Source organism: Oryza sativa, chromosome 1, assembly GCF_034140825.1.
Source record: "Oryza sativa Japonica Group chromosome 1, ASM3414082v1".
NCBI lineage: Eukaryota > Viridiplantae > Streptophyta > Magnoliopsida > Poales > Poaceae > Oryza > Oryza sativa.
Window position 1 is genome coordinate 39164962 of NC_089035.1, and position 24319 is coordinate 39189280.

At 45.4% G+C, this 24319-nt stretch overlaps 4 protein-coding genes across 5 annotated transcripts; 3 read left to right on the forward strand and 1 right to left on the reverse strand.

The window, feature by feature from the left end:
• Window positions 1–160: 160 nt before the first annotated feature.
• Window positions 161–5663, forward strand: LOC9270767 (protein root UVB sensitive 6). Its single transcript, XM_015766442.3, has 13 exons — window positions 161–683; window positions 1718–1816; window positions 1909–2022; window positions 2444–2515; window positions 2615–2725; window positions 2833–2952; window positions 3443–3544; window positions 3636–3708; window positions 4092–4172; window positions 4262–4326; window positions 4478–4579; window positions 4666–4839; window positions 4968–5663. The coding sequence occupies exons 1-13, from the start codon at window positions 336–338 to the stop codon at window positions 5031–5033; spliced, it is 1527 nt and encodes a 508-aa protein (XP_015621928.1). The 5' UTR covers window positions 161–335; the 3' UTR covers window positions 5034–5663.
• A 632-nt stretch (window positions 5664–6295) lies between these two features.
• On the forward strand, window positions 6296–7867 carry LOC136354803 (uncharacterized). The gene has a single exon (XM_066306545.1). It carries the CDS (start codon window positions 7172–7174, stop codon window positions 7502–7504), a length of 333 nt encoding a protein of 110 aa, XP_066162642.1. The 5' UTR covers window positions 6296–7171; the 3' UTR covers window positions 7505–7867.
• A 166-nt stretch (window positions 7868–8033) lies between these two features.
• LOC9266653 (2-C-methyl-D-erythritol 4-phosphate cytidylyltransferase, chloroplastic-like) lies at window positions 8034–11208 on the forward strand. 2 transcript variants are annotated; one of them, NM_001424200.1, is made up of 12 exons: window positions 8092–8279; window positions 8476–8558; window positions 8670–8738; window positions 9222–9277; window positions 9370–9449; window positions 9591–9673; window positions 9777–9854; window positions 10228–10296; window positions 10461–10529; window positions 10615–10661; window positions 10751–10841; window positions 10934–11175. In NM_001424200.1, the coding sequence occupies exons 1-12, from the start codon at window positions 8165–8167 to the stop codon at window positions 10985–10987; spliced, it is 894 nt and encodes a 297-aa protein (NP_001411129.1). In that variant the 5' UTR covers window positions 8092–8164; the 3' UTR covers window positions 10988–11175. The 2 variants fall into 2 exon arrangements, with proteins under 2 accessions (XP_015626896.1, NP_001411129.1); XM_015771410.3 differs by lacking the exons at window positions 8476–8558; window positions 8670–8738 and having other exon boundaries at window positions 8034–8279; window positions 10934–11208.
• On the reverse strand, window positions 11120–23719 carry LOC9268172 (uncharacterized). Its single transcript, NM_001424201.1, has 6 exons — window positions 23324–23719; window positions 22634–22709; window positions 12454–12584; window positions 12280–12350; window positions 12068–12149; window positions 11120–11575 (listed from the first exon to the last, which is right to left on the reverse strand). Exons 1-6 carry the CDS (start codon window positions 23681–23683, stop codon window positions 11555–11557), a joined length of 741 nt encoding a protein of 246 aa, NP_001411130.1. The 5' UTR covers window positions 23684–23719; the 3' UTR covers window positions 11120–11554.
• Between the last annotated feature and the right edge of the window lie 600 nt (window positions 23720–24319).

Below are 24319 nucleotides of genomic sequence, written 5' to 3' on the forward strand. Positions count from 1 at the left end.
CACCCTGGACCACCACGTTGGCGCACCGGGTATGTCTATGACAGGTGGGCCCGATCTGACCTGGGGGGTGGTGGTGTGAAGCGCACGACGCCATGGGTGCGCGTAGCGAAGGAAAGCGCCTCCACTATAAAACGCTCCACCCTCTCTCTCTCTCACCTCCATCTTGGCATTGCGTTCTCCGCCATATACAACTCTCTCTCTCTCTCTCCAACCACTGCGTCGTCTCGCATCGGTCGGTGTCGCGACCACCCGGTCGCCGCCGGTGGAGGTTTCGGGTCGGCCACCTGACTAAGCCGCGGCCACGCAGGTCGCCGGCGCCGGTGCGCGCGGCAGGGATGGCGCCGACGGTGGGGATCAAGCGGTCGGCGGCGGCGGTGGCGACGCAGACCATCAGCGTGCCGCCGCCCGACGCGCGGTTCGCGGTGCGGGAGGCCGTGCGGGCCACCATCGCGTCGCCGCCGGTCGAGGCGCCCCCCGCCGCCGCCGGGAAGGCGGCGGCGCCGGCGCCCGCGGTGGAGGGGTTCCTGTGCCTGGAGGAGGTGGACGGGAGGCGGTGGAGCTACGTGGTGGATGGGGGACAGGGGAAAGGGAAGGGGAGGGGGAGGGGGAGGAGCGGCGCGGCCGTTCCCATGGGGGCCTCCGTTAGGGCCGTGCCGCTGCAGTCGCCGCTGCCGCCCGCCGAGGTGAGCTTGCTGTGAATTGTACACATGCTGCCATGTTCTCTGCTGATTACTGTTTGTCCAATGGCTCTGCGCTGTGGGTTCGATTTAGGGTGATTAGCTGCGGATTTTGAGCGATTCGATGGTTCGAATTGGTCTATGTTGTTGGTTGGATACTTAGATTTGTTGACTCGGAGGATTAGGCATCTGCAGATTTGATTTTGGGGTATTGATCCAATAGGGACCTATTTTGCTGCGGATATTTGGTTTTTTCCCTCAGGATGTGGGGGCTCGCTGATTTTGACCTTCTCCGGCACATTTGAGTTAAGTGATTCGATATTTTCGAGGTAATTGGAGGTGAAACTGGGGGAGGTAGGACGGCATCGGGGCTTCCGGGTTTACAGTTAGCTTCGTAGTAAGTTTGTCGTATGCTTCTTTATCGCATTAATTTCTAGTTAGTTCGAACATATTTGTTCAAAATTTAGGCCTCTTTTGCTCGGGAGATTTTTTTTCTTGACTAAGGGTCTTTCTGTTTAATACGCGGAAGTTCCAACCTTTAGTTTGTCGATTCTCTACGTTTATTTCAAAGCATAGTCTCGGGATAGAAGGATTGATTTGCTGTTGAACTTTTGTCCAAAGTCTTTAACTACGAGTAGTATTATATAGTGTTTTCTCTTTTAACATTTTGATTTTCTATTATTGTTGAAGATGTCAGGTGCCGTGTGAAAAAAGCTGATATCGGTACCTATTTCCTCCGTCCCATAATATAAGGGATTTTGAGTTTTTGATTGCAACGTTTGACTACTCGTCTTATTCAATTTTTTTTTTGCAAATATAAAAAACGAAAAGTTGTGCTTAAAGTACTGTAGATAATAAAATAAGTCATAAATAAAATAAATAATGATTTTAAAAAATTTTGAATAAGACGAGTGGTCAAACGTTGCAAGCAAAAACTCAAAATCCCTTATATTATGGGACGGAGGGAGTAATAAATAATCTACAGTCACCATATACAGCTTGAAAATAATAAATAACCAAGCAAAATAATATGGCTGCAGGAAGTTATGGCATTCATAAGATCATATGTTGTGCCTGAAGGCTTTCCGGATAGTGTTACTCCGTCATACGTCCCATACATGACCTGGAGAGCCCTGAAGGTATATTTCGGAACTTGTGTTCACTTGTCGTTTGTGACTTCTGAATCAAATACATCATGCTAACTTAAAATTATTATTTTTGTATCCCTTAGCATTTCTTTGGTGGAGCTATGGGTGTTTTTACAACAAGAACCTTGCTGAGCTCTGTTGGAGTCTCTCAAAGCAAAGTAACACCAGGAGCCATTGCTATCAACTGGATCCTCAAGGTAAATAATTATGTCTATTCAAGAGGATATTTTTTCTGGTCACCATGCTTGTGTAATTTATTGAAGTCTTCTGAGAACCGGGGAAATTCGTGCAATGAAGGACTCAGTCAATCCATTACCACTGGCATGAACACAAAACAAGTGGAAATCAATGAGTATATGCTAAAATAATCTTGTTTATGATCGCTAATTCCTTTCCAATGAAGTAATTGTTGATGTATAATAGCTTCATAAGTTGCCCACACCACAACGACCCGAAGAGTCTTATTCTTCTAGTATTTTTGGCTATCCAATCTGCACAACCAAATAGCAATACCCTGTTTTCCTGTTGATTATATTTTCTTCTTATCCTTAGCAACAAAGTAGGCATTTTAATCTACCTTGTAATATAATATGAGTTCTTGTTATGCTATTGCTTCAGGATGGTGCAGGTCGTGTCGGAAAAATGCTTTTTGCACGTCAAGGAAAGAAGTTTGACTATGACCTAAAGCAGGTAAATCATATGGAAGCAAGTCCATTTATGCAATATTCACATTATTCACAATTTCTTTGTCCCATGTACACAACTGACTGAGGCTGAAAATTTCTGCAGCTCCGCTTTTCTAGTGATCTATTGCTGGAGATTGGAGCTGGAATTGAGTTAGCAACTGCAGCCTTTCCTCAATTTTTCTTGCCCATGGCTTGCGTAGCAAATGTTGTAAAGGTCTGTCCTCACCAGCTGTTGCAAACCACACATATTGGACTTAAAATATATCTATCTGTTTCAAAAAGTATTGATGAAGAGCGTTCTTTCTTTCTGCAATGTTCTAGAATGTCGCGGCTGTTACATCAACATCAACTCGAACTCCAATTTATAAGGCCTATGCAAGAGGAGAAAACATTGGAGATGTCACTGCTAAAGGCGAATCTGTTGGGAACATTGCAGATCTGGTAATTATTAATCTGTTGAGCTTTCTTGTTACTAAGTGGCTTGTCAATACCAAGGCTTCCTAATGCTGCTATAAATGATTGTTGCAACCTACTGATTTCTATGCAAAAACATTGTCCATGTTTTTGGCCCCTCCAAGCATGCCCATTGTGCATATAGCCTATAGTTGTAGATGTTTTGTTACACTGAATGGAAGTGTAATTTGCAATTTTTGTACGAAATCTACAGTATGGAGAACTAGTTGTGTTTGTCTACCTCACACTATATGTTCTTCTGTGTCTGCCCTGTTACCTGCAATTGTACATGCAGCTGAAAGTTCTGCTTCGATAGCATAAGTTACCCGCAAGTATCTTTTATTTGATGCCACTGCATGGCAATACACATACAGAACAAGCAGAATGTTTTTTAACTCACTTTGGAATGTTACTAGTCTCATACTACTATACTTAATTCAGCAGTTATCCTGACTTTGCCTTGTTATTTTAAATGAAGCTGGGCACTGGCTTGAGCATCTTCATTTCAAAACGGAATCCATCATTGGTGACTTCATTTGCCTTCCTTTCATGTGGTTATCTTTGGAGTTCATATCATGAGGTTCGCATTCATTCTTTCAAGTTATTGTTTCAGTGCTTTCTTGAACTCTGGAAGATTTTATAACATATGTTGGTTCCATTCCTTTTACCAGGTGAGATCGGTCGTGCTAAATACTTTAAACAGAGCAAGGTTTACTGTTGCGGTGGATTCCTTCATTAAAACTGGTGAGTCTAAAACTTCTCTTTTGGTTGTTGTGGGAAGTGCGACATTGATCCTTAATTGTTTATTGAGTCAATGAAGCAGTGCCTTTCTGTGGGACAATACAAACAATCTTCCAAATGATATTTACATAATCATATTCATATGGCACACCACAGTATAAAATTTCTTTTGGTCAAATACATGAGACTGCTATGAAGTATGGACATAAGTTTTTTTCATATCTAGCGTGGTGGCCCACTATCATCTAAGAAAAATAAGTCTTCAAATGCTGAGCTTGAAACTGAATCTGGTCCTTTTCATATAAAATTAAATAGGTGTCCTGTTTAGGCACTTTGCTTTTATTCTATTCTGTCAAATACTTAATATCTAATTCTCTGTGGTCCAGGGCATATCCCCTCATTGAAGGAAGGGAACTCACAGGAGACGATATTTAATCCACCTTGGCGGCATGAGCCAGTTGCAATAGGTTTGTACCAGTGCTTCTGATTGCAATCATTCTTGAATTCTGATACATATTGGATGGCATTTCATTGTCCATGCATAACTAATTTTCAGGATCACGATTTGGAGAAGCGTTTCAAGAACCTGCTTCATTTGTTGCCATACGGCCATTGTTTGAGGTACATCCTTAGTTCCTTGACCACCAGCACATAAACACAAACCCACAGAAGACATTGCATTTTCTGTTTCCCTCTTAAAGAGTGTCATTTCATTCACTGGTCGGCTATATCTGGGCATATGAAATATTTCCTTCATATATCTAACTTACAGGATGAGAGATACATGGTAACATATAACCCCGCAAAGGATAAGGTATATGCTTTGCTCAAGGATCAAGCAAAGTCAGATGACATTATCAAAGCGGCTTTCCATGTAAGCACCTGTCCTCACTGCATTAAGGGTTTTTTGGCCCCGTTTATTGTTTATCCTTTATTCTAACATGGCGTTCTGCTGTACAGGCTCATGTATTACTGCATTTCATCAATGCGTCACATGCACGGAAGCAGATGAACTCCAGGAGATCAGATCCTTATGGAAACCCATGTAACATGGATTTCATGGCACACATAGCTGAGTCCTGCAAAATTGTTTCTTCCTCTTATGGAACTTTCAAGAAGAAAGCTAGAGAACAGGTACTATTCCTTGTCTTTGTGATAAATACTGACCCTTGCATCCCAACTACTAGATATAATTGTGGATAAGCCACTTGAATGAAACGGTTGCTGCATGACTTAACAACATCCTCTTTTCTGTACCTCAGGGTTGGATAATGTCAGAATCACTGCTCAACCCTGGGAAAGCTCGGTTGTGTCCTGCAAGGCCATAATGATTTTACTGTTACTGGGATGGCAATATCTTTCAGACTAACTTCTCAGCTAGACGGGATGCTCGGTTGTTTGTAGTAGCTGAACTGACAAATGTTGGGCCCGAGCACCAAGTATGAACCAGTCATCCTGTCATGCCATGAAAACCCGTTTTGGTTGGCACCAAAGCTTACCAAAACCATGAGAGAGCAATGCACCTGGCAATCTCATCAGCAGGTGGAATACCACAAGTGCAGAATAAAATTATGCACCAGAGCAGGTACGCAGATTAAGAAATCTGGACAGGACCCAAAGGGCAGCAAGGGGATTCCAGATTTCCAGCCGTTAGCTTGCACATATCAGAGGCACAAATGTTTATGTTTGCTGCTGTGTTGTTCGCTTGGCTTAGCCGCCCTACTGTAACCGGTTTTATGCGTTAGGGTGCAGAGTTTGTCAGTCTTTGAAGCTGTTTATTTATGCGGATCTGGCGGTCTTTGAGATGTTTCCCTTTCTTTCGACCTTTCTTAGGGCAACTGTAGATTGAGGTTTTCCTTCAATGGAGAGTTATGTCCATATGGAAACGGAACCCATCCTGTACAATGTACATAGAGGTGCTCGGTAATAATTGTGATGTGTTTTTTTCCCCGATTTAAGAATGTTCTCGAAGAACATTGCATTGCTGAAAGTTCAGTGTTGACGTGTTGTCCGTGGTGTAATGTTCGTTCTTTTTCACTGAACAAAAGCCAAGGAGAAGAAGATTACGAGCTACTGAGAAAGCGAAGTGTTTTTTTTTTTGACAGGGAGAAAGCGAAGTGTTGGCGACACCCTACAAATCATTCCAAAAGAGAATCTGGGCCAGCTTACAAACTGGGCTGTGAATTACATAAGGAAATTTTGTAAGGCCCAAAACCTCAGCGGCCCATTAAAATTTTCAGGCTGCGTTCGTTCATAAATGAAACGATAAATTAATACTGTATAATTAATTAAATATATTGATTAAAAACTTTTAAAATAATCAGTAATATTTTTAAAACACCATTTCTATGTAGATTTTTAAAATATATTATTTTACTAATTTAAAAAACATACACGTGAAAAACGAGCAAGTAAAAATTAAGAAAGTGTTCAAAAGAACGCAACCTAAAACACATCTGCGTACCGGAGCAACCAGTTGATTTACGAAGACTGAAACCAAATGATTGACGAAGACTGCTCCGCATAGCTGTGTTTTCAACATATACTTTAAAAACTTTTACCACTAAAAATAAATACTGACTCTCGCGTCGCCTCTCCCATTGGGCAACACGGGAGGCGACGCCCCCGCCGACGCGCGTTCCCCCTCCTCCCTCCTCCGCCTCGCCGCCGCCCGAGCGACCGCCGGCAAAGCCGCGCGGTGCAAGGATGGCGGCGGCGGGGCTTCGTCTTCGCACCACGCTCGGGTAGAGGGGGACTGCCCGGGGCGGCGGAAATCGCCTAGATCCGTGCCTCCCGGCCGGATCTGGCGTGGAGACAGTCGGCGGCGGCGGGGCCGAGCGGTCGTGCTGGCGGCGACGGTTAAAGGTGCAGCGACGGTGGTCGGAGGTGGGGCGATGACGGAGGAGACCTCCAGATCCGCCTGGATCTAGTGGGGTGGTGGCCGGCGACGGCGTCCACTGGTGGGGGCGTCGGCAGTGGCGCCTGGCGACGGCGGCGGTGGTGTGCGGCCGGACGGTGGTCGGCCTGGCTGGCGATGGCAATAGGCAACGGCGGCGGCGGTGGCTCGATGGCGTCTGCCGACGGCGGCGGTGGCAGCAGTTGGCGGCGGCAGTAGCTGGAGATGGTGATGGCCGACAGCGGCGGCGCAGCTGCTGTCGGCGATGGTGGCTGGCGACGACGGCAGCAGCTAGCGGCGGCAGTGGCTGGATGGCGACCGCCGACGACGACGGCGGCAGCAGCAGTTGGCGGCTGCCGATGGTGACTTTGTGACGGCGGTGGGAGGAGGCACGGTGGTGACCGTGGCTGTGGAGGGAGGAGGCCCGGTGGTGGCGACCGTGCCTGAGGTGGAAGGAGGCAAGGCGGCCTCGGGCGGCTAGCCAAGGGCGTGGTAGACGGCTGCATTGGACCGGCGTGGCGGCGTTTGGAGGAGAGGTCGAGTCCGGCTTGGCGCAGAGAGGCGCAGCCGATGGCAGTGGAGGCCGGCTCGGCGCGAGAGGCGCGGGCGGCGGAGATGGAGGCCGGCTTGGCGCGAGAGGCGCGGCCGATGGAGGGAGGCCGAACTGGCGCGAGAGGCGCGTCCGGTGGAGGAGGCCGGCTTGGCGCGAGAGGCGCGGCCGGCGGTGGAAGAGGCGACCTTGGTGCGTGGTGGAGCTGCTGGTGGGTGTGGCGCGTTCTTCGGCGCATGAAGGCTGGCCGACGGGGGGCGTCGGTGCAGGGGCCCCACATGTCGGTAGAGTTTGAGTGGTGGTGGAGCATCGGTGCGTCAGCAGTGGATTCGCAGGTGATGAGCGGCGAGTGAAAACCCAGCCCGGCCTTGGCCGGACCGACAACAATGTTTAATTCCCCCTCCTGAGGGCGTTGTCGTGCTGTCTCACTCCTCAAGGGTGGTTGCCGGGCAAAAGCCCAGTCTTGGCTCTCAGCCTGACGGACGGCGGCGGCGGTTTTTCTGTCGCTTCTCTTATTGAAGATGTCGTTTTGGCACCCCCTTGCTGTAGGGCGATCTCGTTCGTGTTCCGTTGTTGGTCTAGCGGCGGCCGGTCCGGTGCTAACCTTCTCCGGTCGTGTGTGTTGGCGCCGTCGGTGTGTGGGTGGTGGTTTTTATTCTCCTTTTTCCTGGTTACGACCCTCTAGGGTTGTAATCTTGTAATTTTTTCCTGCTCTATCAATAGAACTTCACACTGTGAGTCAAAAAAAAAACATATACTTCTTTTTTTTTTTGTTAATACACACCACAACTTTCGCATGTAAAATTTTTACCTGGAAACATTAATCTGAAAAACTTTGTAAACGTGATTGAATTCAAATGATACTCCATGTGATGGAAAATCAAGAACATGTGGACGGCGCAGATTGACCAGAGCGCACACATCTACGACCTTTTGTCTCCTCCGTTCCGTGCCGCCCGTCGCCACCATCCTCTCCGCCTCTCCCATTCGCAGTCTACCTGCCACTCCCCGAAATGGAGCTCCGCCTCTGCCTCCGCCTCCACGCGCCGCCCGCCTCCGCCCCGACGACGCATCCGCCGCCGCCGCTGTCGCCGTCGCCCAATCTCGCGCTCCGCCGCCTCCGGACCGGTAAGGATCGCCTCCGGGCCTCCCCCTGTCGGCTCCGCTTCTCCGTCCCGCATGCTGCGACCCGCGCTCCGATACCGTACGGGAGCCATGGCGCTCAACTCGCGGAGCTCCGGTTTGGGGATTCTCGTTGCTTGCCGTGCTGATGTGATGCCTTCGGTTTGTTTTTTTTGTGTGGGTCGCTCTTGTCGTGGCCCAGGTGGGAGCTGTGCGGTTGCTCCGCGGCGGCACGCGAGGAAATGGGGTTCGGCTGTCTGCGCCGCCAAAGCCGACGGCGCGCAGGTGGGACGATGTGGCACCGCGCGCTTGCTTCCGCGATTTTTCGAGTTGACCAAGTGAAAGTGCTGTACTGACGACGCGGGGATTTTTTTTTTTTTTTTTGGGTTTCGTCAGGGTGAGGCCGTGAAGGAGAGGAGCGTCTCGGTGGTGCTCTTGTCCGGCGGGCAGGGGAAGAGAATGGGGGTATTGTTCTCTCCTCTGCTCTGAAACTTGATCTGAATGGCTGTTTCGTTTGATAATCGATGCCCCTAGCTGATAATGCATCCTGTGCTTTGGTTTAGGCTCGCCCCTTTCATCATTTTGGGAAATGAATTTGAGCTTGCCCGTTCGAATGGGATAGATTTCATTTCGTATTAATGGGCTGTTCTTGGTTTGTTACGGCTTGCTGTTTACTCAGAATAGCTTTTATTTTATCGCTGAAACTCCTATTTGTCGGAATTTTTACAGAAAAGTTCATTTTAGGAATTAGGCAAGGTTGTTCATCCTACGGAATGTTAGGAATGGAACAGACTGCAGAGTTTCTTGTTCAATATTAGATGTGTGCAACGAAATGTGCTTTGTTATTTGGCATTTAAGTTACCACATCCTTCCAGTGTGATTTTTTCTGAAAGAAGCCTTGCAGAGAATGACTGCTGTGTCTGAATTCTCGTCCACCTTTTGCAACAGGCAAGTATGCCAAAACAATATCTACCATTATTGGGGCTGCCGATTGCACTGCACAGGTTCATTTCTTCAGCATAGTTTCCCTCTCTTCTAGGATTCTTTCATCCTACAATGTGATTCAGACATGGGCTTCCTACATTGTATCGTGCAGTTTAAAGACATTCTGTCAGCTGAAGGAAGTAAAAGAAGTTGTAGTGGTGTGTGATCCAGACTACAAAGATATATTTGAAGGTTCCTAAGCTGACTACTCTCATCCTATTTTCACTGTGTTCACCCATTCTTTTATCTGCTTATCACTTAAACTCTGTCAACTTCAAATTCTGCGACTACAATTGTTTGAGTAAGTGGCCATGTTATCGTTCACTTTCTCAGGCTCTATTGAAAACGTGCAAATACCAATTAAATTTGCACTCCCAGGGAAAGAGAGACAAGACTCTGTTTATAATGGACTACAGGTTAGTAGTAACCCACTTTTATGTTGCTGCTTTGGACACAAATTACAAATATAGTACGGTATAATTTCCTTTCTGTTCTAACTTTGTTTTGTGTCCTCTGCAGGAGATTGATGGAGACTCTGAACTTGTTTGTGTACATGATTCTGCAAGGCCCTTAGTGTCATCTGAAGATGTCAAAAAGGTAGCTCCTCCTGTGATCAAGTTGTTTTCAGATGTTTCCCTTTGGTGCTTTGCTGTTCTAGAATATTGATAAATCATCTTTCATAGCTATCAACCAACGAGAAATTCACTCTCTCTTGCAATTTACAACCTACATTTTGTTTATATGGACTACATGTACAATTTCAATGTTTATATTAAACAAATTACCCCATTCCCAACCCTTCTGTATTTTGTTGAGAACAAGAATTTTCTGTGTCTTTGTGGCTTGACTAGTATATGTTTTGAACTTCTGATGCACAGGTAGTTTTATAAATAGGAAAAGGGAATAGCTCTAGCCTCCAGGTGCTTTGCAGTCTGCTAGGAATCATATTGATTTTCATTTCATTGCTTAGGTATTAGAAGATGCTATAGTGCACGGAGCTGCTGTTCTTGGTGTGCCTGTGAAAGCTACTATCAAGGAGGTGAGTGTTTACCATCCAGATGATGATCAGTTCGATGAGCTTACAAAGATCTTTGGCAACTTTTCATCGAACAATTATCCAATGTGTTCAGTGAACTTTCATTGTGCAGTAAAACCTTGATATTCAGGCTTGAGGGCGTAATACTTTTCACCTTTCTTCTTCAGGCTGACAGCAATTCTTTTGTCGTAAAAACACTTGATAGGAAAACTCTTTGGGAAATGCAAACTCCACAGGTAAGCACACACTATTTTCTATGTAATCTGTAAAAGAAAAGTGTTTCATGCTTTCAGAAATTACAAAGAAATGTTCTCATTGTAGGTGATGAGGCCCAGTTTACTCAGAGATGGTTTTGAGCTAGTTAAACGGTTATCTTTCTTGTCTTAGCTCGGTAAATCGAATTCAGAGATATCCTGATTCTCAATTTTTGTTGATGATCATACTTTACATTTCGCAGGGATGGACTTGAGGTCACTGATGACGTGTCCATTGTAGAATACCTGAAGCACTCTGTTTATATCACAGAGGGCTCTTACACAAACATAAAGGTATTCCAAATTAGCTCTTTGAACATTAATATTTTTGTCTGCTAGGTTTGAACTTTGAAGAGATCGATTGTCAAAATGTGAATCTATTGCAGGTGACGACTCCTGATGACTTGCTCCTGGCTGAGCGCCTGATGAATGAGAAATAAAGCCGATAGAGAAAAGGTTAACTGCTACTTGGTTCTAGATAAACCTGTACGAAATTGTCAGGCATCATTCTTTCGCATTTCCACAGTTTTGAAAACCCAGAATATTATCATGTAGCCCAGACACCAGATAGCTGACCTGTATGTAACATTCTTTCGATACGGAAGAGTTTTTGTTGAGTTCATACTACATACAACAAATGGCTCATTTGTTCAAGACAGCATCAAGCAATGGCAATACATGGAAATTACAATGTAGGTTCATGTGCTAATTACAACTGAATTCATCCTTAGGGTGACATGTTAGGCAGATCCATCTGAAAAAGGATGGTTCTTGAGTTGTGAATGATAAGGCCTATGTATAACAGAATGAAGCCATAGATAGGGTCTTGTAACATCCAGAGCTGGTACCGGTCCCACCTAAGACAATCCTGAGTATTTTTCCTTGCACGAAAGGGAAATCGTGACAAACACCCAAGAATGCCTTCATGAGTTATATTATATGATATGCCATTTGGGAACCTGCGGCGGCGCCATTGATGATGAGAACATTATGCAGGCAATCCTCTATCATCTAAGTGGCTTCAGACCCTGCACAGGCACATACGGAGGCAGAGAGAGATTCATGGTTATGGTGAAATATTTTTCTAACTATAAAATTGTAAAGAATTTGTGATATTGGACATCATGTAATGGATCAGCAGTTGTCTTAGAGTTCAGGGCTTTAGGGCCTGTTTGGTACAGCTCCAACTTCTAAATATAACTCCAGGAGTTGAGTCTAGAGTGGAGTTGTGGAGCTGCCAAAACCCAGCTCCACAACTCTAATATATTTTGTGAGAGAGCTTCACCCAACTCCACTCCAGTTTTGGTGGAGCTGAAATTGTTTGGCTGAGCTCCAGCTCCAGGAGGGGTGGAGCTGGAACTGGAGCTGTGCCAAACAGGCCCTGTTTAGGCAATGAGCTCACAGTTCAACTCTGGTTTACATGATTGGTGAATCCAGAAGCATATGTTGGAATGTGCTGGGTGTTATGCTCTATTCAATGAACATAGACAGGTGTAGCCACTTATTTGCAGCAGAGTTACCTTGGCAGCTCGCAGTTCATTTGCAGCTGCTCGAAGTGAATCATCTGATAGAATCAACCTTGACACAGCACCAGTGCTTAGGCTGCAAAACATAATTAGTATGGCTTAATTGTAAATAACAGAATGGAACGTACGTGCTGTGAGCCGGCATAGAAGATAAACTATAAATTTTAGCTCAATTCACGGATAAAATTCAGAACTTCAAGGATTACCCCAAAAGTTTTGCTGCTTCTGACACTGAGCCTTCAACAGCAAAAAGAAGATCTAGTAAAGCTTGCATTCCCTGCTCACCAGGAGAGAAAATGGAAAGTAAGCATTCAAAATTTTAATACAGTGGTCAATAATTGAGTATCTTTTAGCATACCAAGGAAAGATCAGACACATACTGGGGCGAATTTCGAGTTATTTGGACCAATTTGGGGGCCAATATCCTTTCCTCGGATTGTAGACTTCAGGGGTAATATCTGAAGAAGCTCAACTGGAGGAGTGTAGTCCTCGAGGTTTATCGGCTTTCTGACTGAAAAGCAAGTTTATAAATACCCAAGTGTCTATGCCAGCATGAAAATTGAAGGAGTTCAAGCATATTAAACATCACTTACTAGCAGTACTATAACTATATCAACGTGAAACCTGATCAAGATTAACCATTTTCAATACACTATACCATACCCTTATGTAATTGGATTCCTGGCCTATGATGAAAAGGTTTGCAACAAACAAAAATATGCGTTCCGACTTCTGAGTTGTTTGGTTTACTTTCTAGTGCTAGATATGTGTGTATATGTATAAGGCAAATTTTGCTATAGGACATCGTGACTTCGCGGTTTTAGCTGTAGGACACGGCACGAAGTGACTTTTGGGGGAAAACACTACCAAAAGTTGGATATTTGCTTGTGGACACCGCATCCATTAAAATAATAATTTTCGATTGAAGAGGAGAGAGAAATTGTGTGAAATGTCAAAAATGCCCTTGGGCCCACATGTCAGCTCTCCTATCTCTCTTCTCTCTATCCCCTCCTTCTCTTCCCTATCTCATCTCACATGTCAACGACGACGGCGGTTGAAGCATCTAGGCCCGTTGATAATTTTGGTAATTAATGACAAGTGCTAATTGTGGACTAACCGTTCTATATTTTAAGTTAAGTTCACATAATGTGTGCTCATGGATGATTATCGTGGACTAAAATTGATGGCGCAAAGCAAAAGGAAAAGAAGACGGTAAACTAGTGTTTTAATTTTAAATTGATCAAGGAGTTGGGCGATCAAAATTTGCTAGTTTATTTTTAGCTTCACCGTACTATTAAGAGGGGTAATGACCTATAGACAAAGAGATGATCAAAATGCCACATTAGGTCATTTGCATTTAAACTCGTTTCCAATTTATATACATTTGAGATTGTTTCTGTCCAGGGCCGGTCTGACCTATGGCATTGAGCCGGTCTGACCGGAGTGTAATGGCCAGTATGACCGCCAGGTAAACCCCGGTCTGACTGGCCCCTTGGTGGCTTGCGGCTGTGCTCTGGGATGGCGATCCAGAGCCGCAGCCGGTCTGACCGAGCTGGTGGCGCCCTATGGTGGTCTGAACAGCTAGTCTGAAGGGGCTCAATAATTGCCCCTTACAAAATAGTCTGGTCTAACCGGCCATACAATGGCAGTCTAATCGGCAGTGCACAGAGTTGGGGGATTTCGCCCCCAACGGCTAATTTTGGTGGGTGGGAGTATAAATACTCCCCCACTAGCAGCATGGGGACTCTCTTGGCGCTTGCTTCACTTGCATACACCTCTTGCACACTCTCACACTCTCTAGGGCTTGTGTTTGAGAGATTGTTGAGCCAAGAGTCAAGTGCATTGCTTTATTGTAGAGCTAGTGTGACACTTAATCATCTCCGAGCCGCGTCATTGCTTGTTACTCTTGGAAATTGGCGCCTCCTAGACAACTTATGGAGGTGTTGCCCGGTGACCTCTCTGAGGAGATTGTGGAGGAGGCCCGACGCCGATTGTGACTAGTTTGGAGTTCACTACCTTCGGAGTGAAGGAAGAACTACCCTAGTGATCAAGGCTTGGGTAGTTCTCTCCGTGTGTTGGCTCCCACCTTGCCCACCCCTTGACGAAGGGGGCATGCGGTGGCTTCGTGGTTGAGCGGTGGAGTTGGGCTCGCCTCAACGGGGATTAGGAAAGCGGCGAGTCTCCGGACCTCAGTGAAAAATTTCTTGCCTCTTGTCTCATTTATTTGTTGCATTTACATTTGTGCAATTTACATTCATAGAGACATATTTGAGCCCATATCACCTTAGGATTGCAAAACTTAACTTAGATGTGTGATTTACTTTCCTAGAGATATATTTGAGCCCATATCACCCTAGGTTTGCAAAACTTAACTTAGTTGCTTAGTTAACCTTGCACCTCTCCTTGTCTAACAACTTAGGTTAGTTTTGTTTAAGTGCCATTTAGTTTTAAATCGTCTATTCACCCCTCCTCTAGTTGACATCCCGATCCTACAAGTGGTATCAGAGTTCGGTTTCTCTTGATCGGGCTTCATCGCTTAGAGAGAAGATGTCGAACGAGGTGAACCATGTAGGGAAGGCTCCCATGTTCAATGGCACAAATTACTCCACTTGGAAAATTAAAATGTCTACTCACCTTAAGGCTATGAGCTTCCATATTTGGAGTATTGTGGATGTAGGTTTTGCCATCACCGGTAGCCCCTTAACGGAAGCTGATCACCGCAACCTCCAACTCAACGCTCAAGCCATGAATGCATTGTTCAACTCTTTGAGCCAAGAGGAGTTTGATAGAGTGAACAACCTTGAGACCGCATATGAGATATGTAACAAGTTGAGTGAGATTCATGAGGGCACTAGTGAGTACAAGGATGCAAAGCTTCATTTCCTCAAGATCCAATATGAGACGTTTGCCATGTTGCCTCATTAGAGTGTCAATGACATGTATAGGATGTTGAATGCGATAATCAATGATCTCAAGGGGCTTGAGGCAATCTACTCCGACATTGAGGTGGCTCAAAAGATGCTATGGGCTCTATCGGACAAGTATGAGCACTTAGTCACCTTCGTCATCAACTCCGACATGTCAAGGATGACACCAGCAAGCCTCTTGGGGAAGATCAAGACCGATGACGTATACAAGTTGAAGAAGAAGATGGAGGAAGCCTCCCCATCCAAGAAGTGCATTGCTCTCCAAGCCGAAGTGGAAGACAAGGGCAAGAGCAAGGTGAATGAAGCAAATGATGACTAGCAGGAAGAGATTGCTCTTCTTGCTAGAATGTTCAATGATCTATTAGGAAGAAGAAATGAGAGAGGAAATGGCTCTAACTCCAATAGAAGAAGAAGATGGCCGTAGTTGCTATCAAGGAGGCTCCATCACTCTTCGCTTCACTTTACCTCATGGCAAAGGGTTCTTTTAAGGTAACATCTCTTAGTGATAGTGAAAGTGATGATGATCATGATGATGCTTCCTATGATAGCTTGTGAGTATGATCATACGTAGTGAGAAGGAGATTGTCAAGTTCAAGGCTCTAAAGAAGGATCATGCTTCTTTTGAGGTCTTGTATGAGGAGCTAAAAACTTCACATGAGAGACTCACCATTTCTCAGGAGAAGATTAAGGAAGCTCATGACACCCTCCTTTCCATTACTCAACATGGAGCTCATATTGATGTTGGCATATCTTGTGACTTAGCTTGATGATTATGCTATTTGTTATATTACTCATGTTGCATCATCTAGCATCTCTACTTCTTGTGATGATCTTATGGATATGCCTAACTCTAGCTCTTGTGATTCTATTTGTGATGCCTCACTTGTTGTTGAGAACAATGAGCTTAAAGAGCAAGTGGCCAAGCTCAACAAGAGTTTGGAGAGATGCTTTATGGGTAAGAACACTATTGACAAGATTTTAAGTGAGTAAGAGTGCATCCTTAACAAGGAGGGGCTTGGATTCATTCCAAAGAAGGGTAAGAAACCTTTTCACCGTGCCACTCGTTTTGTCTAGAGCGGGCTTGGATTCATTCCAAAGAAGGGTAAGAAACCTTTTCACCGTGCCACTCGTTTTGTCAAGAGCAATGGTAAGTATTGCTCCAAGTGCCGTGAGGTTAGGCTGAATGATTACCCCGGTCTAAGCCTTCTTAGACTTGCATGTTTGATTCTCATTATATGCTTAGGAAGGATCATGATGGTAGTATTGTTGCTAGATATGTTGGTTTCCCTATACTTGGTGGTAAAAAGAATGTCATTTGGGTGTCCAAGGCTTTGGTCTCTAACCTCCAAGGACCCAAACAAGTTTGGGTAGAGCTTGATCTTCTTTTGTAGGTGAACTACCGCACCGGTGGGAGCCATTGGGTGCTTGATAATTGGTGCACTCAACACATGATCGGTGATAGGGCGATGTTCACCACATTTGAAGTAGGAGGGAAAGAACAAGAGAAAGTGACATTTGGTGATAATAGCAAAGGAATGGTATTTGGACTAGGATGGAGGGCAACACAACTATGGGAAGGTGGCGGGATTGAGGACCGTCCCTAGCGTGGTCAACCGCATTGTGAGAGCCACTTCCTCCCTAGGTGTGGGAACAATGACGATATCCGAGGAGTTGCGTGGCATGTGATTGATGCCATTATGGAGGGACGATGCTTTGATGTCATCAATCTCATGATGCAAGAGAGCCATCTAATGGAACTTTTGGACAAGAGATATACTATGCACCATACATTATGAGATTGATCCAAAACAAGTTGGGAAATGTTGGAAACAATTTGAAGGAGCAGAAGCAATACAAGCCAAGACTCCAACTCTCAACTACTAGATCCACTCGAGTGCGCCAACCCACTTTTGATCAAGGCATAAGCTCTAGTGTGGCACCTCCTCCTCCTCATGGGTTTGATCCTAATGCCTTTTTCCATCCCCAACGTGCATACTTTGGAATGCAACCTCATGAGTACTTCAACCCAGTGCCTCGGGCTATAAATAGCCTAATTGATAACATTCAAAGGTTAAACCACCGGGCATGAGGCCATGTATGAGGATGTGCGAGGTTTGAGAACGGACATTGGGGGCTTGAATGCATCGGTGGGAAGGTTGAGCAATAGGGTTGGTGCTTTGGATCAAAGTGTTCAAATTTTGGAGAGAACCCATGCTTTTGTCTACCAACGTCGCTGTGATTCCTCCGCTCCATCTCACTATCCTATTTCCCGTCCTCCTCCTTCTCCTCTTCAAGAATGAAGCTCTTTTTGTGTTTGATGCCAAGAGAGGAGAAGAATGTGTCTTTTATGATGTCTTTTCTCTTTGGGATGGGACTAGTAGTAGTGAGATTAGTTACCTCCTATCTAGTAGGCTAAGATGGTTAGGCTATATATTATGTATGGGTATGGGCTATTACTCTATCTTGTGTGTGGACTAGGTGTGTCATTTGGACCCTTCGTGGTCTTCTAATAGCCTAAGTTTCTTTTGTGAGCCCTTATGGATAATGTGAGACGGCTCACAAAAGAAACTTAGGCTATTACAAGACCACGAAGGGTCCAAATGACACACATAGTCCAACAAAACGATAAAAAACACAGAAGATAGAGTAATAGCCTATACCCATACATAATATATAGCCCAACCATCTTAGCCTACTAGAGAGGAGATAACTAACCTCACTACTACTAGTCCCATCCCAAAGAGAAAAGACATTCTAGAAGACACATTCTTCTCCCCTTTTGGCATCAAACACAAAAAGAGCTTTCTTGAGGAGAAGGAGGAGGGGAAATAGGATAGTGAGATGGAGCGGAGGAATCATGATGACGTTGGTAGACAAAAGCATTGGTGCTCTCCAAAATTTGAACACTTTGATCCAAAGCATCAACCCTATTGCTCAACCTTCCCACCGATACATTCAAGCCCCCAATGTCCGTTCTCAAACCTCGCACATCCTCATACATGGCCTCATGCCCGGTGGTTAACATTTGAATGTTATCACTTAGGCTATTTATAGCCCCAAGCACCGGATTGAAGTACTCATGAGGTTGCATTCCAAAGTATGCATGTTGGGAATGGAAAAAGGAATTAGGATTAAGTCCATGAGGAGGAGGAGGTGCCGCACTAGAGCCTGCGCCTTGATCAAAAGTGGGTTGGCGCACTCGAGTGGCTCTAGGAGTTGAGAGTTGGAGTCTTATATTGCTTGTGCTCCTTCAAATCGTTTTCAACATTTCCCAACTTGTTTTGGATTAATCGCATAATGTATGGTGTATAGTATATCCCTTGTCCAAAAGTTCTCTTAGAGATGGCTATCTCTTGCATCATGAGATTGATGACATCAAAGCGCCGTCCCTCCATAATGGCATCAATCACATGCCATGCAATTCCTCGGATGTCATCATTGTTCCACGCCTAGGGAGGATAGTGGCTCTCACAATGCGGTTGACCACGTTAGGAACGGTCCTCAATCAAGCCACCTTCCCATAGGTGTGCCTCCCTCCATCCTCATAGAACTGAGCAAAGGCATCAAAGGAGAATGGGTTGTGGTTGAGCTCTTTATGGAGATCGTCACCATTGTTGAACCGGATGTTTAATAGATCCTTGAACTCACGCCGAGTGATAGAACACTGCATAGGCCCTGACATCCACTTCATAGCACTCTATAATCTGCAGCAACCCACACAGTAGCATAAAAATGGCAGATCAAGTCTTCATCATAGTCTTGCTTCAGAGTGACTATGCGATCAATCCCCACTGCTCTTAAAAGGTCTTGTAAACCCTCAAACTCCGGAGTCTTATTTATAAGACCAGGAGATCCACTTATGCTCAGCAAAGGCCTTTTCCCTGTAGATGCGCAGCAAAGGCCTTTTCCCTGTAGATGCACTCATACACGGCCTTCTGAAACTGTGTGGAATCTTGGATCATCTGAGTCTCTGGGCACCCGGAACTGATCATGATGGCGAAGAATGGTGTATTGAGTGGGATTCCTCAAGTTGAGCACAAACTGAATGGAAGGATCAAGAGGTCCCTCATCATCCTCGCCATCATCGTTACCATCATCATTTTCTTCTTCCTCAGCCCCCTTAACCTCTTCTTCTTCCTCTTTCTCACTCTGAGCGTATTGTTCCGCACTACACCCAAGTATAGCGAGAATAATCATCAACAATCACAAGGCAATGATTATTCCCACCAATACTCTTATAGATTGTTGGGCCAAACAAATTTATATGCAAGAGCTCCAATGGTCTAAATGTAGACATGATACTCTTAGAAGAATGAGAGCATGCAACTTGCTTGTCGGCTTGACAAGCACTACAAAGCTTATCCTTCTCAAACTCATCTTGACATTGGTCACTTACTCCTTAAGCTCATTGTTCTCAACAACAAGTGAGGCATCACAAATAGAATCACAAGAGCTAGAGTTAGGCATATCCATAAGATCATCACAAGAAGTAGAGATGCTAGATGATGCAACATGAGTAATATGACAGGTAGTACTATCATCAAGCAAGTCACAAGATATGCCAACATCAATATGAGCTCCATGTTGAGTAATGGAAAGGAGGGTGTCATGAGCTTCCTTAATCTTCTCCTGAGAAATGGTGAGTCTCTCATGTGAAGTCTTTAGCTCCTCATACAAGACCTCGAAAGAAGCATGATCCTTCTTTAGAGCCTTGAACTTGACAATCTCTTTCTCACTACGCATGATCATACTCACAAGCTATCATAGGAAGCATCATCATGATCATCATCACTTTCACTATCACTAAGAGATGTTACCTTAAAAGAACCCTTTGCCATGAGGTAAAGTGAAGCGAAGAGTGATGGAGCTTCCTTGATAGCAACTACGGCCATCTTCTTCTTCTTGGAGCTTGCATCATCATCACTATCTTCTGCTTCGAACCCGGATGAAGCGGAGCTCTCTTCATTTGAGTCCCATTGCCCAATGAATGCCTTAATCTTCTTTCTCTCCTTCTGAAGCTTGTTCATGAGCTTGTAGCCTCCACTCTTCTTCTTGGATGACTTGTCTCCATCATCATCCTTTGAAGGACACTTGGAAGCAAAGTGTCCCTTCTCACCACACTCAAAGCATCTAAAGTTGGAGAAAGTCTTGTTGGGTCTCCTATTTCTTCTTCTATTGGAGTTAGAGCCCTTTCCTCTCTCATTTCTTCCTAATAGATCATTGAACATTCTAGCAAGAAGAGCAATCTCTTCCTGCTAGTCATCATTTGCTTCATTCACCTTGCTCTTGCCCTTGTCTTCCACTTCGACTTGGAGAGCAATGCACTTCTTGGATGGAGAGGCTTTCTCCATCTTCTTCTTCTTCAACTTGTACATGTCATCGGTCTTGATCTTCCCCAAGAGGCTTACTGGTGTCATCCTTGACATGTCGGAGTTGATGACGAAGGTGACTAAGTGCTCATACTTGTCCGATAGAGCCCATAGCATCTTTTGAGCCACCTTAATGTCGGAGTAGATTGCCTCAAGCCCCTTGAGATCATTGACTATCGCATTCAACATCCTATACATGTCATTGACACTCTAATGAGGCAACATGGCAAACGCCTCATATTGGATCTTGAGGAAATGAAGCTTTGCATCCTTGTACTCACTAGTGCCCTCATGAATCTCACTCAACTTGTTCCATATCTCATATGCGGTCTCAAGGTTGTTCACTCTATCAAACTCCTCTTGGCTCAAAGAGTTGAACAATGCATTCATGGCTTGAGCATTGAGTTGGAGGTTGTGGTGATCAGCTTCCGTTAAGGGGCTACCGGTGATGGCAAAACCTACATCCACAATACTCCAAATATGGAAACTCATAGCCTTAAGGTGAGTAGACATTTTAATTTTCCAAGTGGAGTAATTTGTGCCATTGAACATGGGAGCCTTCCCTACATGGTTCACCTCGTTCGACATCTTCTCTCTAAGCGGTGAAGCCCGATCAAGAGAAACCTAACTCTGATACCACTTATAGGATCGAGATGTCAACTAGAGGAGGGGTGAATAGACGATTTAAAACTAAATGGCACTTAAACAAAACTAACCTAAGTTGCTAGACAAGGAGAGGTGCAAGGTTAACTAAGCAACTAAGTTAAGTTTTGCAAACCTAGGGTGATATGGGCTTAAATATATCTCTAGGAAAGTAAATCACACATCTAAGTTAAGTTTTGCAATCCTAAGGTGATATGGGCTCAAATATGTCTCTATGAATGTAAATTGCACAAATGTAAATGCAACAAATAAATGAGACAAGAGACAAGAAATTTTTCACTGAGGTCCGGAGACTCGCCGCTTTCCTAATCCCCGTTGAGGCAAGCCCAACTCCACCGCTCAACCACGAAGCCACCGCACGCCCCCTTCGTCAAGGGGTGGGCAAGGTGGGAGCCGACACACGGAGAGGACTACCCTAGCCTTGATCACTAGGGTAGTTCTTCTTTCACTCCGAAGGTAGTGAACTCCAAACCACTCACAATCGGCGTCGGGCCTCCTCCACAATCTCCTCAGAGAGGTCACCGGGCAACACCTCCACAAGTTGTTTAGGAGGCGCCAATTTCCAAGAGTAACAAGCAATGACGCGGCTCGGAGATGATTAAGTGTCACTAGCTCTACAATAAAGCAATGCACTTGACTCTTGGCTCAACAATCTCTCAAACACACTAAATAGATGAACACAAGCCCTCGAGAGTGTGAGAGTGTGCAAGGGGTGTATGCAAGTGAAGCAAGCGCCAAGAGAGAGTCCCCTTGCTGCTAGTGGGGGAGTATTTATACTCCCACCAAGCAAAACTAGCCGTTGGGGGTGAAATCCCCCAACTTAGTGAACTGCCGGTCAGACCGTCATTGTATGGCCGGTTAGACCAGACTATTTTGTAACGACTAGTTAGAAAACTAGCCGTTACAGGGCAATCATTGAGCCCCCTCAGCCCAGCCGGTCAGACCACCATAGGGCGGCCGGTCAGACCGGCCTCGGCTCGGTTAGACCGCCACCAGCTCGGTCTAACCGGCTGCGGCCCTGGCGGCTCTGGATCGCCATCCCAGAGCACAGCCGCCAGCCACCAGGCGGCCGGTCAGACCGAGGTTTACCCGGCGGTCAGACCGGCTCAATGCCATTGATCAGACCGGCCCTGGACAGAAACAATCTCAAATGTATATAAATTGAAAACGAGTCTAAATGCAAACGACCTAATGTGACATTTTGATCATCTATTTCTCTAGGTCATTACCCCTAGTTCTCCTGCCGCCACTGGACCTCGCATGCCGCCGTTGTCGCTGACATGCGAGATGAGAGAGAGAAGAGGAGGGGATAGCGGGAGAAGAGATATAGGAGAGCTAGGCCCAAGGGCATTTTTGATATTTCACACGATTTCTCTCATTTTTGATATTTCACACGATTTCTCTCTCCTCTTCAACCGGAAATTATTATTTTAATGGGTGCGGTGTCCACCAGTAAATATCTAACTTTTGGGAGTGTTTTCCCCAAAAGTCACGTCCTGCAGCTAAAACCTTGAAGTCACGATGTCCGGTAGCAAAATTTGTCAGTGTATAACTATCTACCCAGCACACATGCATAACTTTTTGAAATATAACAAAATTACCTTTGAGAGCAATCAAGGTTCGAAGCCGAGACAAGGCAGATGCTCGATTCATATGCTGTGATCTATCCTCCACAGCCTGTGAAAACCATAAATCCATAACGAGAAGAAAGGAAAGAAGCTGGTTCGTTTACATAAACATTGCATGCCATGGATTACATGGATAACCAGGACACAAATTAGGCATTTAATCTCAAGTAAAATGTTCTGGCGATTACATTGATACAATAAGCTACATTTCGCATCCATAGAGATAACATTTCGCATCCATGGAGAAAACAGCATATCCGTATGTTCACGACAAGAACATAAGAAGCATTACACGAAAATGTTCATTTAAGCTCAGTGGATATGATGAATGTGCTTAAACCCAACAGATTGATGAATTTCACCAAATCGTCAATTGGAAGGATTATAAATCGATCTTGATCAACCAACTACTACAAAGTACAAACTATCAGCCGTATGCTGTGAATGTGTAAGCACTATCGAGTTTAATCTTTTCATATAGCCAATGTATATACAAACACCCTTCATTTTCTTCAGAATTCAGAGGCAACAGTGCTGTAAAAACACTGAACTGCACGTTCTGGCAGCTTCAACAAGAAGAGCAGTAAAACTAATGCAACGAATTGGGGAGGGAAACGGAAGCAAATCAACGGGTGAAAGGGAAAACCGGAGGCTCAGGCTCACCTGGGCGATGATGCCAGTGGGGCGGTGGCGGAGGCGGACGGCGGACTCGCGCTTGTTGCGGTGCTGGCCGCCGGGGCCGGACGCCTTGAACGTGCCCATCTCGCACTGCCCCATCAGCTCGTCGTCGCTCATCCCCAGGTAGTCATCCCACCCGCCGCCGCCGCCGCCCTTCTCACCGGGACCATCCGAGCTATTCGCGGTCGCCGCAGCAGAGGAGGATGGGGCCGAGGAAGATGAGAGGGAGAGGAAGCGGAAGCGGAGAGGAGGCGCGGCGCCGCGGTGGTGGAGCGGCGGCGGGAGGCGTGGGGACGGGGAGAGCGGGCAATAGCTGCGGGTTATTCGGAGGAGGGCTCGAGCCATGGCGCCGCGCCGCGCCGCACGCTGCGCTGCCACCGCACGGAGCCGACTGCGGAGGAGGGGAGGGAGCACATCATCGTCTTCGGGTGGAGTTTTGTTGGGCCTGGGCTGGATTTGCCGATTGGGCCTCAGCCTTCGAGTGTTTAGGGCATTTTTACAAAGGAAAAAGTACACCGAAGACCCCTCAACTTGCCATCGAGTTACAAAATCGTCCCAAAAGCAAAACCAGATATATGACATCCCTCAACTTATAAAACCATTTACTTCAGGTCCTTCGTAGGGGTGGACAGAAAAAGACCGAACTGAAAAGACCGAGACCGAGAAATTCGGTCATCAATTCGGTTCTAGGCAGTGAAAGACCGAATTTTGTTCGGTCAATTCGGTTAGTCTCCTCAGGTAACCGAATAGACCAAAAAGACCGAATTATCAAAAAAAATGTCTAAATACAACCTATAATCCACTATGTTTAATAGGATTAAACTCTAATTTTCACATCCCTACTTCTTCTAGGCATGCAACCTAATAAGAGTTTTTGCTCATAAGTGCTTACGATATTTTTTTGTGATTTTTGCGTTGAAAATTTTCATTATTTCTTTGCATGTATGAAAATGTTGTTGAATTTCGGTCAGGACCGAGACC

What these genes read in the sequence shown, in the direction of transcription:
- LOC9268172 (NM_001424201.1), bottom strand. Translation starts at nt 23,683, where the DNA reads ATGGCTCGAGCCCTCCTCCGAATAACCCGCAGCTATTGCCCGCTCTCC. An exon ending in AACCTTGATTGCTCTCAAAG is followed by an intron (nt 12,585 to 22,633) that starts GTAATTTTGTTA and finishes CTTGCTTTTCAG; the next exon opens with TCAGAAAGCCGATAAACCTC. An exon ending in GAAGCAGCAAAACTTTTGGG is followed by an intron (nt 12,150 to 12,279) that starts GTAATCCTTGAA and finishes TATGTTTTGCAG; the next exon opens with CCTAAGCACTGGTGCTGTGT.
- LOC9266653 (NM_001424200.1), top strand. Translation starts at nt 8,165, where the DNA reads ATGGAGCTCCGCCTCTGCCTCCGCCTCCACGCGCCGCCCGCCTCCGCC. An exon ending in CCAAAGCCGACGGCGCGCAG is followed by an intron (nt 8,559 to 8,669) that starts GTGGGACGATGT and finishes GGGTTTCGTCAG; the next exon opens with GGTGAGGCCGTGAAGGAGAG. An exon ending in CTACAAAGATATATTTGAAG is followed by an intron (nt 9,450 to 9,590) that starts GTTCCTAAGCTG and finishes TCACTTTCTCAG; the next exon opens with GCTCTATTGAAAACGTGCAA.
- LOC9270767 (XM_015766442.3), top strand. Translation starts at nt 336, where the DNA reads ATGGCGCCGACGGTGGGGATCAAGCGGTCGGCGGCGGCGGTGGCGACG. An exon ending in CGCCGCTGCCGCCCGCCGAG is followed by an intron (nt 684 to 1,717) that starts GTGAGCTTGCTG and finishes ATATGGCTGCAG; the next exon opens with GAAGTTATGGCATTCATAAG. An exon ending in GCGTAGCAAATGTTGTAAAG is followed by an intron (nt 2,726 to 2,832) that starts GTCTGTCCTCAC and finishes GCAATGTTCTAG; the next exon opens with AATGTCGCGGCTGTTACATC.
- LOC136354803 (XM_066306545.1), top strand. Translation starts at nt 7,172, where the DNA reads ATGGCAGTGGAGGCCGGCTCGGCGCGAGAGGCGCGGGCGGCGGAGATG.